The sequence below is a fragment of the Crocodylus porosus genome, unplaced genomic scaffold, assembly GCF_001723895.1.
Source record: "Crocodylus porosus isolate Cpor-Errol unplaced genomic scaffold, CroPor_comp1, whole genome shotgun sequence".
NCBI classification, from domain to species: domain Eukaryota; kingdom Metazoa; phylum Chordata; order Crocodylia; family Crocodylidae; genus Crocodylus; species Crocodylus porosus.
In genome coordinates, this window is record NW_017728886.1 from 83,713,978 (window position 1) to 83,730,777 (window position 16,800).

General features: G+C 39.4%; 1 protein-coding gene across 4 annotated transcripts in view; it reads right to left on the bottom strand.

The window, feature by feature from the left end:
• The window catches only part of LRRFIP2 (LRR binding FLII interacting protein 2), an 85,595-nt gene that overhangs the window by 38,352 nt on the left and 30,443 nt on the right, over positions 1 to 16,800 (bottom strand). Inside the window, exons 5-14 of one of the 4 annotated variants that reach the window (XM_019538181.1) lie at positions 15,384 to 15,437; positions 15,248 to 15,292; positions 11,551 to 11,592; positions 8,772 to 8,837; positions 7,255 to 7,329; positions 5,463 to 5,465; positions 5,102 to 5,149; positions 4,963 to 5,007; positions 3,108 to 3,155; positions 2,949 to 3,005 (exon numbers count right to left, since the gene is read on the bottom strand). The exons of the other annotated variants lie outside the window; for them this stretch is intronic. Coding sequence (XP_019393726.1) covers positions 2,949 to 3,005; positions 3,108 to 3,155; positions 4,963 to 5,007; positions 5,102 to 5,149; positions 5,463 to 5,465; positions 7,255 to 7,329; positions 8,772 to 8,837; positions 11,551 to 11,592; positions 15,248 to 15,292; positions 15,384 to 15,437 — 483 coding nt within the window. The remainder of the gene's footprint in view (positions 1 to 2,948; positions 3,006 to 3,107; positions 3,156 to 4,962; positions 5,008 to 5,101; positions 5,150 to 5,462; positions 5,466 to 7,254; positions 7,330 to 8,771; positions 8,838 to 11,550; positions 11,593 to 15,247; positions 15,293 to 15,383; positions 15,438 to 16,800) is intronic. 4 annotated transcript variants of the gene reach the window in all.

Genomic DNA, 16,800 nt, shown 5'->3' on the forward strand with positions numbered 1-16,800 from the left:
GTGACACATGCATATAGGTACACATGCACGTGGCAGCCAAAAAGCAACAGAGAGCCAATTCTGCAGCTCTCTCCAGGAAAATCTATTGGTGGGGGGGCAGAAGAGCCCAGGGTACATGGGGGGGGGGGGGAAGGAGGCACAGGCTACATGGGGAGGGGGAGCACAGGCAATGCATTGGGGGTGGGGGGAAAGATGCCCCCTGAGATTTCCCAAAGAAGGCATGTGACCCCTGAGATTCCCTGCATAACTCTGTGCTGCTGCCACTGATCCACCTCACCACAGTGGTACAGTGCTCCCTCCAGCTCTGGGTACAGCCCACTGGGCCATGGAGACAACCTCTACCCAGAGCTGGTCTGGTCTGGCTGCAGCCCTGAGCCCGACTGTGTGGGCACAGAAAACATGAGGACATGCGCCATCCCCACTATGTTGCCTGTGTCCCATTTCCCCCACCTCACCAGCTTCCCCACATACCTACTCCCTTCCTCACATACTGGGGGGACAGCTGGTCAGGAGTGAAGGGCACCAGCATGGGCAGAGACAGGGCACTGGCATATTAGGGCTGCTCAGCACCATAAAGCAGCAGAGTGGGGGGAGGGGAACAGCCACAGCTGGACCCACATCCTGGTGTGCGAAGGAGGCAGGGAGAGCTCTTATTTTCCATGATAAAAATCCCAAAATCAAATGCCAAAATGTATAGGTATTTAGAATTAATTTTATTATAATGATCAAGGGACTAGTAGGCTTCCAAACTGCTTTAAAATTGTAACTATATCAATAAAACACTGTGTTCAACTGATACCCATCTCTCTCTATATCTATCGTGGCATTTCACTTTAATCATGGAAAAATGCATATTTTGGTGGGTGGTTGTGGGGACGTGATTTGTGGGAGGGCGGGGCTGTTAATATCAGAGAATTTGTGATTTTTAAACAGAGAAAACCAGGATCCCTGTGACAAAGGACAGGGAGAGGTTATATTAGCAACAATTTGAGCTACAAAACATTTCTCAAATGAAGCGCACTGCATCTTCAAAGTCAAAGGCATCTTCATTTTCATGCTAACCTACTTCAGATTATATGCAGATTATATACTTCATCTATATATAACACACCATTGAAAAATACAGACTAACAAATTTGAAGCTCCTTCAGGTACTGGTCACATAGAGGTGTTACATTTCGACTAAGAAATTCATGGTTTGACAAGCACAGAATTGGTCACTCAATTTCTCTTAAGGGAACTATGCCCTTTTTGGGAGAAGAGCTTCCAACTCTCAACCTAGATCTCCCTTGTGACAGTTTCTCTTGCAAGAGTGAATGCTTATGGCTCCCCTCCAGGATCAGACCAGGGGGGAACTAGAGCAGCAGGGCAGAGCCCTCACCTGCTCCTCAACCTGGGATCCCGGGTCCAATAAGAGGGATGGGGTTTCCTGCATGGCTAACTTTACTCTATTCCAACCCACCAGAAGCCCAGTAAAAGAGACACAGTTACTTGCTCCTTGCCTGCAGCTCAGAGCAGAGTCCCTAGTCTGAGGCACAGGCAGGGGACAGGGATGGGGGGGAATTGCCAAGCTGCTTGGCTCCCTGCCACCAGGAGCCAAATGGAGAGAGCCACACCATGACACCCCTGCTTGCTCCTCAGACCACAGTTTCTGGTAAAAAATTTCCACTACCAGATGGAACACCTGTTCACAGACACAGTTAGGTACAAGTATCACTCCAATGATACTGTAATGCTTCGAAGGGAAAATGTTTATGATCTCACTAGAATTAGACTCATCCATTATTGTCCAAGAGAACTACCACAGTTTACCTGCAGCCTGCATTTCCCCTTGCATTTCACTGACAGGAAACTCTGGCTGCACTACACAAGTTCAAATGAATTGAGTGAATTCTCCCAGGTTTGTTTCCCAGGTAGTAAATGTAACCAAGAGACATGTAACAAATAAAATATTAAGAGTGCTAAGCCCTTGAACAGCAGAGAGCCTATAGTACTGACACTGCACACACAGGGGGCCCAGCCCCTGTGCACTTAACTCAGCATGCTCTGCAGACTCCTTCAATCTGCCTGCAGATAGATGGCAGCAGTGTATAGACTGTCTGGCTAATACAGGGTTCTTGGGGTCAGCCCGTCTCCCTGCAGCACAGTGTGGGATTGTGAAGGGGGTAAAGCAGCAGAATCCAGCAAGTGACAATGTCTCCTGTGGCAGGGTAGGAGGGATGGAACAAGGCAGGAGAAAAGCTCTCTAGGATGCTGGAGGACTGTTCAATGGATTTTCTCAAAAGAGAACGTGCACAGATATTTGCTTTCCTAGGAGAAACAGAGAGTGTTTCAACCCTCATTGTTCCCAGGATATTTTTCTCCTGGAGTGGCTATTTTTTCTCTGAGAGGAAAACCCTGAGCATCTGTATTCTTGTTGTTTCTCAGGAGGAGAGCAGCAACTTTCCCAAGAGAAACTGAACGCCTGTATGTAGCCTCTTTCTCAGTCTTTAACACTGATAGCCAGGAAGCTGGGCCAGGTACTTCTTATCAGAGGCAGACAACCACTGCTCTTTGTCTTGCGTCATGTACTCCATGCAGAGGTGGGAATGATTCTCCCAGTTTTCTGGTCTTTCCTATGACATCAGTATAAAATGCATCACAAGTTTATGTCTTTACTTTAAATTATTGGAATAGTCTCTTGTAATACTGACAGTATTTTACATATCATTTTCGTATAAATTAAAAGATAAATATTCTTCAATTAAATCTTAGTTCTACAGTTACTTCAAACTTCATTGCTTTTATTAGAATTTTATATCTGACATGCATTAATTTTTCTGAAGCAATAATGGAAATTTACAGCTTATGTGTTAGTCTAAAGGATAAATCTACACTGCAAACACTCATCAAGATGACTGTATTAGAGTACCACAATTATACTGCAAGCATGCAAAATGAGATCTCACCACAGGACTACTTCGAGTTGAGCTTGCTCTTGAAGAGTAATAACTGTATTCAGATGGCTATAGACAAAGTTATTAGGAAAAAGTTTTTATAATTAATCAACTATATATTTTCATAAAGCAAGTTTTAAAAAAGAAAACAATAAATCCATTTAGACTTACAGTACGAGAATTATATGAGCTATATAATCCATCACCACATAATGACGCCTGGGAAACAGAGGGATAGAATACTGTTTATATTTACAGTGTCAACAGTAATTAAAATGTTATCATTTCATGCACTGTAATGATTCTACTACACAATCACCTTTAACAAAATTATTTTTTTCATGCATCTTTCTCTGAAGACTATACTTTTTGAAGGGAAGGACTTGGCAAATTTATATTCCGTTTACATATTCTTTTCTCCTACTATTCAGGAAATTTTCTCTCTCCAAGTAGAATCTCATAAATTTACCTAAATGTACCAGTCAATTTTTGGTGGAAAATTATCACCATCATCATCAATAATAATGGTAACATGGGGCCTAACTGATCAAACCTGATACTTGTTATAATTTTTTTTTAATTCTCTAATCGTTCACTTCACTATTACATGTAGCAGGAACAAGTATAACATTTCAGGAAGAAGCAAGTGATATTTTTTCCTTGCTTGCTTGAATAAAACTTCTTTCTTTATAGTTTTAAAGAAATTAGCCATTTTTGTGGATACCTTTCTATCCACATTAGGTTATGTGAATTTCCCTTAAACTACTACCAAATCTAAATATGGAGTCTTGCTACTAGAAAACACTTTAAGGTCTTTACCAAGTCCAACTTTAATGTGAAGCTAACGTTCTTTAACATAATCTTTATGGATAGGTATAAAATCCCTAAATATAAATGGATTGCACATGATAATACCTACATTTTGGTAACTGTTATTTCAAGGGAGCCCATCAAAGTTTAAATTCTTTAAGCACCAAGTATATACAGACATCTTACAAACCAAGTTCCAACACTGCCAGGAGCCAAACTTTTAAAGCAAACTCATAAAAGAAAAAAAGTAATCCAAGACTGATTTTCATATTTAGGATTTTTATTTGTAGTTGTATTTCATTCAAATGACTACAAGCAAAACTTTTGGACACAATCATGGCTTTCCCTTATCTTTGATCATTTGAAATGCTAATTTAGTCTACAGAATCTGGATTATTCATTAGAGAGAGATTGGGAATAGGGAGAAAGATGAAGGTACTGTCTAAGAAAATGAGTTTAATTCTATTAGACCAATGTGCCTGTATTGTGCAATTACAATCATGAAACTGTATTAACGTAGCAATCAAGTCACCCTGTCCGTTTGCTTTGTACTTCTGGCTAGGTGAAGTCTGGAAGAGGTAAATTTGTAACCAAGATGAGATTAAGATCCCATATAATGTATTTCGGCCAAGTGATTTATGGAAACCGTTAATGACTGAAGCAACAGAAAAAATAATTAAAAGATATTAAACAGAACTGGGGACCTAATGAAATGGTGATGTCAACGTGAATGCTATCTTATTGGAAAAGAATGGATTTTGTTTAAGTGCTACTTAAAAAAACAAATAGCACCACACATTTGTGCTTGGATGACTAAATTAAAATTTAGATAAAAGCAGCTTTGTTCAGAGCCACGCATCCCTTTTACCATCTCCTGGAAATCCTCCAGCAAAACAAGGACAGGACAGACCAGATTTTATATCTGTGATATATCCAAAAGGGGAGAGGGGGTGCACACACACATGCATGCAAAGAAAAGCCACCTGTCCTGTTTTCCTCTAATAAAAACTGTGTGAAAGGGAAGAGGAGAGTGGGGTCAGGGGGAAATGACTAGTACAATTTGAAAAAATTTCTTTGGATTATATATTCTTGTACATTTACTATTATCTGGGCCATGCAAGTTGTACCTAAAAATATGGGAAAACTGCATACATGTTACTTTCCAGCTGCATATGAATACAAAATTAAGGCAACCATGCAAATAGTGCTTACGAACCAAACTGGTACTTCTTATCAAACCAGTGTTTACAGTAGGTGATACCTACAGAGGAAAGTTTAATTCTTTTAATGAAACAAACCTAAAAACTATGAATACATCAAAAGTTAGCCACACAATTATTTCACACTATACTAACCCTGTAACTCTTAGTAGTTGCCACAGGATCACTGTATAACGAAGAGGACTGTGATGGAAAAAAATAAGAAATTCTTTTGGTTGCAGTACAATAAAAGTAAGAATTGTTTTGGTTTTTTTTTCAATGAAGTTCTAGGTATTTACACACAGGTAAAAAATTAAATTTTTAAAGAAATCATAGCTCTTGAAAATGGTAGCCTAAAACATGATTGTTAAATAAAACTGCTATCATTTAAAAAAGTGACATAAAAGGGTTTAACAAAGGACTAGATTAACTTGGAGAACACTGCACTTAATGGCTAGGGACAGGCATTCAAGAAGCCTGCGAGTGAATTGGTTCAATCTTTGCAGGTTAGTCTAACCTGCTAGGCTAAATCAGTTTTGTAACCGAACAGGCATCCCAGACATGCAAGCACATGCCTACAGTGGCTCAGGCTAGAACCTGGGGGAAGTACAGCAGCCCTACCTTCCCCAGGGCTGAGCTGAGGGGGCATGGCCAGACCCTGGCAGGACACTGATTAGGTAGAGGTCCACCCCCTTGATAACAGAGCATTTATCAGCTTTGTTATCAGCATTTAACACCCCATCAAAAAACAAAGCCTCACCCATTACAAGCTGTTCTTAAACAGGATTTTTCCAAAGGAAGAAATACAGGAACTTTACCATCTGAGCTGTTGATTACCTCCAAAAAGCCCTAAGTGGGCACTGGCCTATCTGCCTTACACAGCATTAGCTAGCGTACCACATGCTGGCTACGGTTCAAGCTGTGGGAGAGAGGAGGAAAGGATCTCTGCTTAAGCAGCAAGGGGGGAGGGGGCGCAGGGCATGGGGAAGCCAGCAGACTCTGCAGTGCCTGCAAATCTCTACTGAGCTCTGGCCAGGGAAGAGAGGGGAGGGAACAGCCCTGCTCTGAAACAGAGTGCCCCACCCAGCCCAGAGAGCATGTCAGGATGCTGGGAGACTCTGGCTTAGCTTAAACTAGCAAAGGGTCTGGGACAGACATTGTATAAACCGTTTTGACCCAAATCAGTTAAGTCTGATACTACTTTCAACCAGGTTTATCTCAAACTACTTTCAGCCATTTTGAAATTGGTTTATGTGCACTGAATATCTGTTCCGTTACAGGTTTAATCCAGTTTCTGATCACTTAAACCAGTTTGTATGTAATGTCTGTCCCTAGCCAATGGGGCCCAAACCTATGATAGAGACCCCCATGCTACATACTGGGTGGTATATGTAGAAAAAACATGGATCATTTCAGAATCCTGTTTCTAAATAAGTGTCACAACTTGAGAGCTTTATCAGGTTTAAGGACAAGAAAGTACCTTCTGTTTTTCAAGAAGGTTGGGGAAGAAAAAAAAAGCCACCCAAAAATTCCTACTCATTTATATTTTATAAAGTTAAGAAAAGACTGGGTCAAAAAAGACAACCTATTAAAAATGACCAGGTTTGCAAGCCTAATATTTCAAAGAGCTCATAAAAAACTAGTGTCCATGCACCAAGTTACTTAAAGTGATCTCTCTCCTTGCTGCAGGTCTCAAACAGACCAAGGACAGAAGGATGGAAAGCTAAGCAATTTTTGTTTCTTTTTGGTGAAGCATGTACAAGAAGCAAGACAAGGAAAGTTACTTTATAGACAGAGGTTTTTTAATCCAGTATTTTAATCCACGCTTGTCACAGGCATGAAAATTAATTTTAAGCATGAATTATATTGAAGGCCGAATCTTATACACCTAATATAATATATCTACTCAAAATTTTCAGTTCTTATTGCAAACATCCAATAGCATCTCACTATCAAAGTTACTGCAACATCCTGGGATTGCTGAAAAATATAAATTGAAAGTAATTAACTTCTTCTAGACTTCTTAAAATAGGATGCATGAGTTAAGAAGTAGATGCTAAGCCTTAGGGACAAAACATAGTAATTTGTAAATTCTCTTTAAATCTGTCACTATACATGCAGGATGCACAGAAGCACTTCAGTGTTATTTATGCAACTTCTTAATGGAAGGCTGTACAGGAATGTTAACTAGACAAATGTTTACAATTGTACTAAATGTCAGTTTTTAATTATTCAGTAGCCTCCTAGAGGGAGTGGGGGATGGTGGAACAAGCTAAATAGGACAGGCTGAAACCAAACTACAGACAGACCCGAGCATGGTAGGAAGAAGCAGGTTTGCTATGTCTAAGGCTGCTATAATTTCTTTGATCATGGTAAAGTCCACTCTGTAAAAAAAAGAGAAAAAGAATACATATACAATTACAAACAAAACTCTGTCAGAAAATTGCCCAACCATTTCCATGTGCATCAACAGACGGAACACTGTCCTACATTTCATTATGGAAAGGCCTCAAAATTGTTGCAATTTTCTGAACACAAGGCGATATTAAAATCAGATTGACATTCTGTAAATGTGTCAGCCTATGCTATGGTACTGTTTCTTTAAATGCCTCATACAGCCAATTATGGAAATATTGACTGGTTTGTTCCACTACAGAACTGATAAAGAACTTCAAAAATCTTGACATTTTATTACTTCAAAACTTGTCAAAGCTGAATAACAATAAATAGGAATATTTACACTTATTAGTTGAATCATTTTCCATTGGATAATTTGTACAGGCAGAACATGAAAGCAGGATATATTATAATGGATATTTATTTATTACATTTATGTGCCATCTTTTCCTGTCAAAGACTTGGGGCAACTTACAGAAGAGAGCAAAATAACTTGTAAAATAAGGAAAGTAAATAGGTTACACCTATTTGCTGGATCAGAGGCATACTGTGCATCCCAGTGGTATACTTTGTGGAAGAACAGACAGACTTCCAGTATGATTACACAACTGGTTTTATAAAGTTATAGACTTTACTGTCCTCAATTAGGAAATTTCTCTTTCTATTTACACACACACACATATATAGACAAAAAACCCGCTGTCTCTTTCTTCCAGTAGGATCAATACAATTTCCCAAAGGAATAAGGATCAGCATTGTACATATGTTTGAAGATTTCAGTTTTATTTATTCTGAAGACTAGTGTTGGGAATGGAAACAAAAACTGGATTTTTTCCTAAGATTATTGTTTTTAAGTGTGGTTATAACTATAGTGTCAAAAAAAGGAAGACATTTCAGTACAAATAATGAATGCTGAATGCACAGATTTCAGGTGGGATTCTTTCATAAAGGCACTCAGCACTAAGCCTACCTCTTTCCCTCTGAATCAGTTCTGGTTATCAGTGTCAAGCCCTTTTGAAAATGCCATCCTAAAAATCATTCAAGATTACAGTTTTCTTGTTTATGTCACGCACATCCGGTTTTAATCACACACTTTACCTTTATCCATGGAAGTCTCGCTACTACAAATATTTTCAAAGACCACTAAAGACTTCTCAATGGTTTACGATTTAAGTTCTACTCTGAGTTAATGTTTATACAATATGCTGACATGAACAGAGCTGCATGTATATAATGCAGATAGAATCTGACCCAAAACCTTAGATAAAAATCAGCCATATATTTATTACTGTAAACAGCATAGCCAATATCCTAAACATATATTGGAATAAGGACCCGTGGTATATTAAATAAGTAACACATACTTGTATGTAATAAGTATAATAAATACAATATTTGCATAATATATATATTGCATTAAAGAACTAACCAACAGATCTTTGTGGGAATAAGCATATTCCTTCTTTCTACCATGGGAGTCACTGTAAGCATGAGTCTGAGAGTAAAAATGTAGAAAGTTACAAACAGAATTTTGAACATCACCAGAGAACATTCAAATTACATATGCAAATTTAAGATGGTCATGCATTGTTGAGAAGCAAAGCCATAGAAAATAGTGACCTACCTAGTAAGAGACATGGGATTTGGGCCAGACAGAAGCGAGAGACTGACATCAGTAAACCCCAAAAAAGAGAGTCACTATAATTTGGCTACAGTAGGGATCAGCAACTTACAGGCCATGGAGCCATTTGATCTGGCCCATGGATTTGGGGCTTTGGCAGCATGAGGTTTTGGCAGCTGCAGTAGGTGCTTTCCCTATGCCATCACCTGCCTGCCTCTAACCCAACCAGGTTACTTTGGCCTGCAGTTTAACAAGGCTGCTGACTGCTAGACTACAGGAAAAATACAATAAAAAACTTGCAAGAGACAAAAATTCAATGTGGCTCACACAAAACAAACAAAACAATAATAGAAATTGCTTAGAAGTTGAAAAAAAAAAGTTCATTTCCTCTATATTCAACCTATTCAGATATCATACCAGCTTTAAAAAAAGTCATTTATAAGGGAATTTACAGGTTTCCTATAGGGAAAAATATGTCTGAAGCCTGTGTCTGCATAAAAGTGGACTCACACAAATCCTTGATGAATATGCTTACAAGTAGGTCTTGAGAGGCACCATCACATACATAGCCACTTAAGCTTCTGAAGACTATTACATTAAATATTTAAATAAAAATTTCTAGTCCTAGTGGCTTTGAAAACTAAAAAACAGTTTTAAAAAATCTAAAGAGATCCTAAATCAAAGCATAAACTATCTAAAGCCACCTCTTATATACAGTGCATTGCCTAAGCAGTCAGGCTATACACCAAGGAGTGGAAGAAATCCTTCTTGGAGGAGTCATTCCCAAACAACAGAGCTTCTCAACAATCATTTATGATTTTTGTAAGTATGGCAGGTAGGAAGTTATTTGGGTTGGATACAACACTAGTTACAACTCTTTGTAGCAAAAAACTGCAACTCCTGACAGAGCTAGGCCCTATATCAGGGGGCAAATATGCCAAGGGAGTTAGTTTATCCAGCCTTACCTGGCCCAGGCGCAAGAGACAGCCCAGGCCATGGGGCTTGTGGCTGGTCCCACTGTCCCTGGGCACACAGTGGCATAGGGGCAGTGCAGTGGCCAGACTCCGCTTTCTGGCAGCAGCTCCTTTCGCCACTGCTGTTGGACCTGGCCCCACTGCTTGAAAGTCTGCTGTGTAAGAAATAAGGTCTGCCCGCGCTACTGCCAGAGGTGCTGGACAGAGTGGCCAGGCAGGGTCTCCATGGAGACTGGCCAGGACCCACACAAGCAGAGCGCACTCAGCCAGGGGGATGCACTTCCTCCCCCAACCCTGGCTCCACACTGGTCTGGGTCAGCAACACCTCCCCCACTCCCAACAGCTCACCCAGTCTCGAAGTCGCCCAAAAGCCAAATAATTGCCCCTTTCTGATCTATATCATGCAAGGTGTGCACTTTCTCTAAACAGACTAATTATATTTCCTTGTTTCCTACACAGCAGACTCTCAGTGATTCTCTGTGGTTAGACCTCTCCTGAGGAAGAAGGGACAAGACTGTTTACCTCCTATTTTATTTATGAAATATGATCATTTAATCAAAACAAAACATTTCTATTTGCCTCTCTACATCTACCTGTGATTACACAAATTCCTCACCATTACAAACAATTCTGAAGCAAGCAATTTCTAGAGCCCTTGTATAGATAAGCTCCCAAATAACTTTACTGTTTTAATAACCCCAGAAGCAGCCACTGTGAGCAGAGTTCTGTCTACTTGAAAATTTATAAGATCAGGGAAGTTGTTAGTACTGTACTGTCTCGCATACAACCTGCAATTTTCCCCCCAAAAGTCAGTCCCCCAAATTTTGGGTACATGTTTTAAGAGGGGAAGATGTTTTCTTTGCTACAGAAGAAGCGCACGTGGAGACACCATGCATGCCATGCAGCTGCCAAGGTGGCAGAGTTGTCAGCTGTTGGCTGAGTACCATAGATTGCGCCTGAAGCAGCGAGTGAGCAGCTGCTGGTAGTATCTTGATGAGGCTTATGATGTGAAAACAACTCTTAATTTACAGGAATTTATAAAAAGAACTACTTACAGTAAGAATTAACAGTCTTGCTATTGCTCTTGCAAGGATTTGGAGCCTTAACCCTGCATGACAGAGTAAGTCCTCCCAGAAACACAGTGTTCAGGAAGTGTGGCCTCCAGGAGATGGTCTAGAGGCAGCTGGCACATGGAAGTTCCTGATGCCAGTTGCTTCATCTAAACCATCTCCTGGGGACACAATTCCTGGACACTGTCAGACAACAGGCCCTGACCCTGGGAGGTAGGGGGAAAATAAATCTATGTTCTACCTTACAAAAAAACAAGGTGCGTGTTTTATTTTGGGGATGTGTGTTGCATGTAAGAAAACAGAAATACAGTTTTTATATTTTATATTTAACTGCATTGGGAGGTTTTTCTTTGTTTTCTTTTGGTTTTTATAAAATTGCACATATACTTTTCCTAGAGTTAGACTGTGAGTACAAATAACTCTGGAAACACAAGAAGGTAAAATCAAGTTAGCGATCTAATTTTTGAATGTCCAAAGTCAGTTTAATCGCATCTTTTAAAAAAAGAATAAAAGTAATCTTCATGCAGGCATGCTACTACATACTGAGAGAGAGTAACTTGTAGATCGATCTTTCATGCCTTCATACTAAAGTACAGTAAACAAAGATAGAAATCAATGAGAATTAACAACAAGAAATCAAAATACAAAAATTCTAAGCTATTTTAATATTTATATAGAAGCCAAAGAAACGAATAAAAAAAAAAAATCAGTCTAATAAATACAACACAGTTTACCTGGTAAGGAATGGTATGCAGCCTCTATAAAGGTTTTGGGGGATGTGGGGTGAACAGACTTTTCATTTAGACTGATATCACTTAATTAATACAACCGATTTTCTTATAAGTGCTGATTTATAGCAGCAATAGAGCTCTTGCCGCATAAAACATTTTCATAATAGATGTCGTCTATCTGTTGGCAATGTAACAACTGTAACAGCATCCAAGTCCCTCTTCTATTTGCTGTTGGTTCCCCAACGCTAGTAGGAGTTAAAGCTAATGACAAAATTACTGTTTTTGTAAATAAAACAGATAGAGATTGTTATTTTTCATGGGCAGCAGATCTGCTGAGCAGTGTGATATCAGTTTAAGACTACCTTTTCTGAAATGTAAAGCAGAAAGGAAATTTGTTCCAGAACCTGTTTATCCACTCTGCTAATGAGCACAACTGGAGGCCTAAGCTGGCAGTCTTTTTCAGCAAGACATTGATTGCTGAAAGAGAACTTCTTTTCTTCTTTCTACTTAATTAGACTTTCCCAAATATTCTTCTTCTGAAGCTTAAGGTCTGGATCTTCCTTTAACTTATATTAGTTTAGCTAAAAGATTTTAAATCTTAAATAGGTATTGTTTAACTGGTGAAAAACTATGTGTGTACAATCTCAATTTGATTTAAATCTGGTTTACATGGTTTAGTTTGCATCAATACACTTACAAATTAAGCTGACGTAAATGATAAAAGTGCCTCTTCATAGACCTTTCCACCAATTTAAATTGGGTTTCAAGCAAATTTAGTGGTAATTACACAACTGTAATCTGTGTATGTAAGCGAGACCTGGATAGGCAAATATTCCTTCCAGAAGAAGGAAACAAAATCCAACCCAGAAAACAGTGTTCATACCTTTACATTCAGCTCAAAATGTATTAAAGAAACCAACAACTTCATGAAGTATTTAAATACTCATACAAAACATATGCAGGCAAATCATATACACTAGGAAAAAAAGTATTCCAGAAAACTCAGTTAAGAGGTAAAAGTCTTTTATATTTCAGCCTGGCTTACAGATAAATTTAGTGATACTCGGTGGGAGGAAAAAAGTCTCCTGCCAACATTCGTATCAATGACTGCAAACTGAAATGGTTTTCAACAACAACTTATTTTTGTTTTGAGGGGGAGGTTTGGAAATGGACATTTTCAGACATGACTTTTCCCCACAACAGCACACCCAATTTACTTCCTGATCCAAACCAAAACTCTTGAATACCAGATTTCTTAGCAGTCATGCTTAACCTCTGATCCATGGGGCTCTCTGCACATCCATAAACTTGGCAGTAGGGGGATCAGTGGCAATTAATGTTGCCACTATTCCCAAACCATCAAATGAAATAGCTCTGGGAAGAGCCATTGCTAAGCCAACCAGCTAGATGAAATGGCTCTGGCAAATGGGCCCAATCTGATACACATGTGGAGGAGGCCTTGGCAGTAGACCAAATCTGGCAGGCATGGGGCCTGAGCTAAGCAGCAGGCCCAGGGCCCAAGCAGTGGGCTTGATCCAGAGCATTTGGCTGAAGCCATGGACCAGATCATATCCATGGAAAATCCTGCGCTACTATACTATGCAAGTTCTACGATCATGATACACTAAATATTATCCTCCAATAAACAAAAGTATTCTATTTGCAATCACAGCTTTTGATTAAGGAGACAAAAATCACACAAACAAACTAGCATATGCTCATCTCTAGGTTACACACCCCATGATCTCTCCTTCGGGAAGTACTTGTTCTGCTTCTGTTTGACCCAGTGGCATCCAAAGAAGAGGTCTTAAGAATAAAATTGTAAAAGATTATGAATCACAAATATGTACACTACATTGGAATATATACACTGAACATAAACCAAGAAGTATAAGAAATTATATTCAGGCACCAGAATGACAGTATAACAAAGACACGGGTATACACGAAAAAGAGCAGTTAGCAACCACCTCACTTGCTATCATGTGGCTGTGGACACAAGATACTTGGAGCCCTTTCAAAAGGAAAATGTTTAAAAATGGCAGCAGCTGGTACATTCTAATTATTATATATGAATTAGCTGAGAACAATTCAAAAGCAGCAAAAAACCTCCAAGTCTAACACTGGATGAAGAAGTGTTAAACTTGGAGCCTTTTTGCTGTATTTGAATTGCTCTCAACTCATTGACACATAACAATTAGAACGTACCAGCTGCTGCCATTCTGAAATCTTCCCCTTTTTAAAAGGACTTTCAGCATCCATCTTAAGAGCCAGGGCAACTTTCCACCACTTTTTTGAATGTGGCAGTACCCTCCAGTTGAGAGCCACAACTGGAGCTGCCTTCTCCAGATAAAAACTGCCCTTTGCACCTGCTGTACTGCTAGTCCAGAAAGGGCTGTGCCACATGCACTTGCACCTCCACCTCCTCTATTAAGGCCTTCTAATCAGCCTAAAGCAGGCAGAAGTTGGCTTCAACTGTACCCTTTCCTGTACCACCCTCACCCATGCTCCTCCTGGAAACAGAGGGTGCCTACAGACATTTAGTTCCATGAGTCAGAATGCCACTGAACCCAACAGGCATTCAGCAGTTGAGGGGGGCTCTAGCCTGCCTGAACCTGCCCCAGCCAGCAGGAGGGAGCACTCCAGCAACCTCACAGGAGGCTGCCAAACCGCCCCTCTCCCCAGTCTCACCCCTCACCTTCCCTCACCCCCTTCCCGAGCCTCTTGACAGCAGCAGCACGCAGCTGTCTACTTGGCTCTGCCACAGCTGGAGCTGAGCCAAGGAGAGGGTGAGGCTGGTGCTCGCCAGCACAAGCACCAGCCCAACCCTGCAAAAGCGCATGGGATGGAGGTGGAAATTGCCCACAGGTGGAAATTAACCCTTGCAGGGAACCTGAGCAGAAGTTCCCCAAGGCATTTTGGTCTGGAAAGCCTTCAGCTAATAGCTGATTTAACAAGGGTTAATTTTTCATACGATAAACCATCTTAAAAGCACCCTGCAGCTGCGACTATGTGTTACATCATTGCTGTAGTGCGCTTTCAGGGACCTTATCAAAAAAATGTAATTTGCGTAAGCACCCAGAGCCACACATATGGAACTATCCTGAGTGCCTCTGTTTACAAGACTGTGGTAGGGCAGAGGTGGGGGGGGCAGGGGTTAAGAGGTTTGCAGTGGAGTCTGAGAAGGACTACAGCCCAAGCCAGCTCCTGCCAATTTTAGCCTGATCAGAGGACTCCACCATAGGTTTGATTTAAATCATGATTTAAATCACTGGTCAGGAAGCTTTCATTTAATTGTTATTTTCTAGAATTACAATTACCCAATTAAATTACACAAGTAACCATTAGTATTATATAGAAAACACTAGCTTCTCCATTAAAAACAAATTTAGATTCAGCCTTTTTTTGTACAAAAACACAGCATCTACTTTGGTATTTTGACTATCTCAGTACTGATTAAATACATAGCCTGTATGAACTTTGATACTACACTGAACCCAAGAACTAACTCTATGACTGCCAATGTTTTGGAAAGATACTACGTCATACACTTCCTAACAGAATGAAATCAAATTAAAAAATGAAATATTAAAGATAAAGACAAAAAGGTAAGATAAGAGGAAAAAACAACAGGTTAGCACAAACCAGATATGAACGCTGACTGGGCTGGTGAGAATACCTGGCCCTTTCTGAATCTTCCTAAGAAAGAAGAAATATATAATTATTTAATGAAAATGATGAGAAAGTGAAAAGCAAGCAAAGACAGCAACATGCAGTTATACTGTCTACTCAAAGATGTATCTGGGCAATGAGGGAAAAAAACCTGAAGCAAGCAAATCCATTCAAGACACACGGAAGTGTGGAAGTTAGTTGTCTGGTGTCTACCACTTCATAACATTAAAAGTACAATTGATCTAGAAATAAATATAGAAGAATATACATAACTCTCATTAGTTAAAAATTCAAGACATAAGAAATCTTAGAATTAGACACTAGAAAAATTCTAGCAAAATGACCAAAAAAACTGAATTAAAAAGTTGCTTTAGTTCTTATAAAAGATTTTTTGTTTCATTTTAGCTAGTGGTAATGATTATTACCAGCAGTAGAAAGTTAAAGTGTAATTATTCTACATAGTTATGCATTTTACATACGGAAAGCTCCTAACCCACTAAAAGCAGTTGTAGATACTGAAAAAAAATTTTTACTTCTACAGTTTTCAGGCTCATTCTTCCTTCTCCATTATAGAAACAAAGAGCAGTAATTATCGCAATTGAGTCTACTCTAATGTGCTGTAATTATAGCACATCAGAGCAGCCTCACTGCACATGTATATGTGCCCAAAGTTCCTCATAGAATGGCTCATTTGCAAACCCTGCATATACTTTCTTCAACTAAAGGACAGGGGGAAAGGGAGGAACCTCACAGAAAAATATAAAAAATGCTTAAATTTAAAATAAGTCATACTATTCCTTAAACTGCTAAGAACCATCCCAGCAAAAAATGTTGCAGGAAAGAACTTGATGAAAAATCTTTTGTATTCAAAAGCTTGTCTAATTTTATCCCAAGTATATAGTTGGTCCAATAAAAAGGTGTCACTCAAGTTCACTACCTCACAGGAAACATATTTTGAAACAATTTCTTAAATTTTAGCCTTCCAAATAAAACTTCACACTAAATCTATAATTCCCATAACAAAAAACAACAACAACAAAAACTTTAAAGTGTCTTCCCTACTCCAGTCTCTCATCTGTGAAAAAAAATCTTAAAAATGCCTTCAGAATCAGACATTATGTCACAGTAAAGGCCTAGATGAGCGCTTCTCAACCCAGAACGCCACATCACCCAACAGTGATGAGATAAAGAAGCTGCAGGGTGCCATGCAGTATTAGCACTGTTAGGTGTGCAAACACATGATTTTCAAGATGAATTTAAAGATTTCAAATGTAAATCCATAGTGTTAAAACACTGTGATGTCCTACCATATCAGCTGTTTTAGCACTACAAAAGGCAACTGGCCACACACTTGTGATGTCTGGCATGCTTAAAAAATGCCAATTCACCA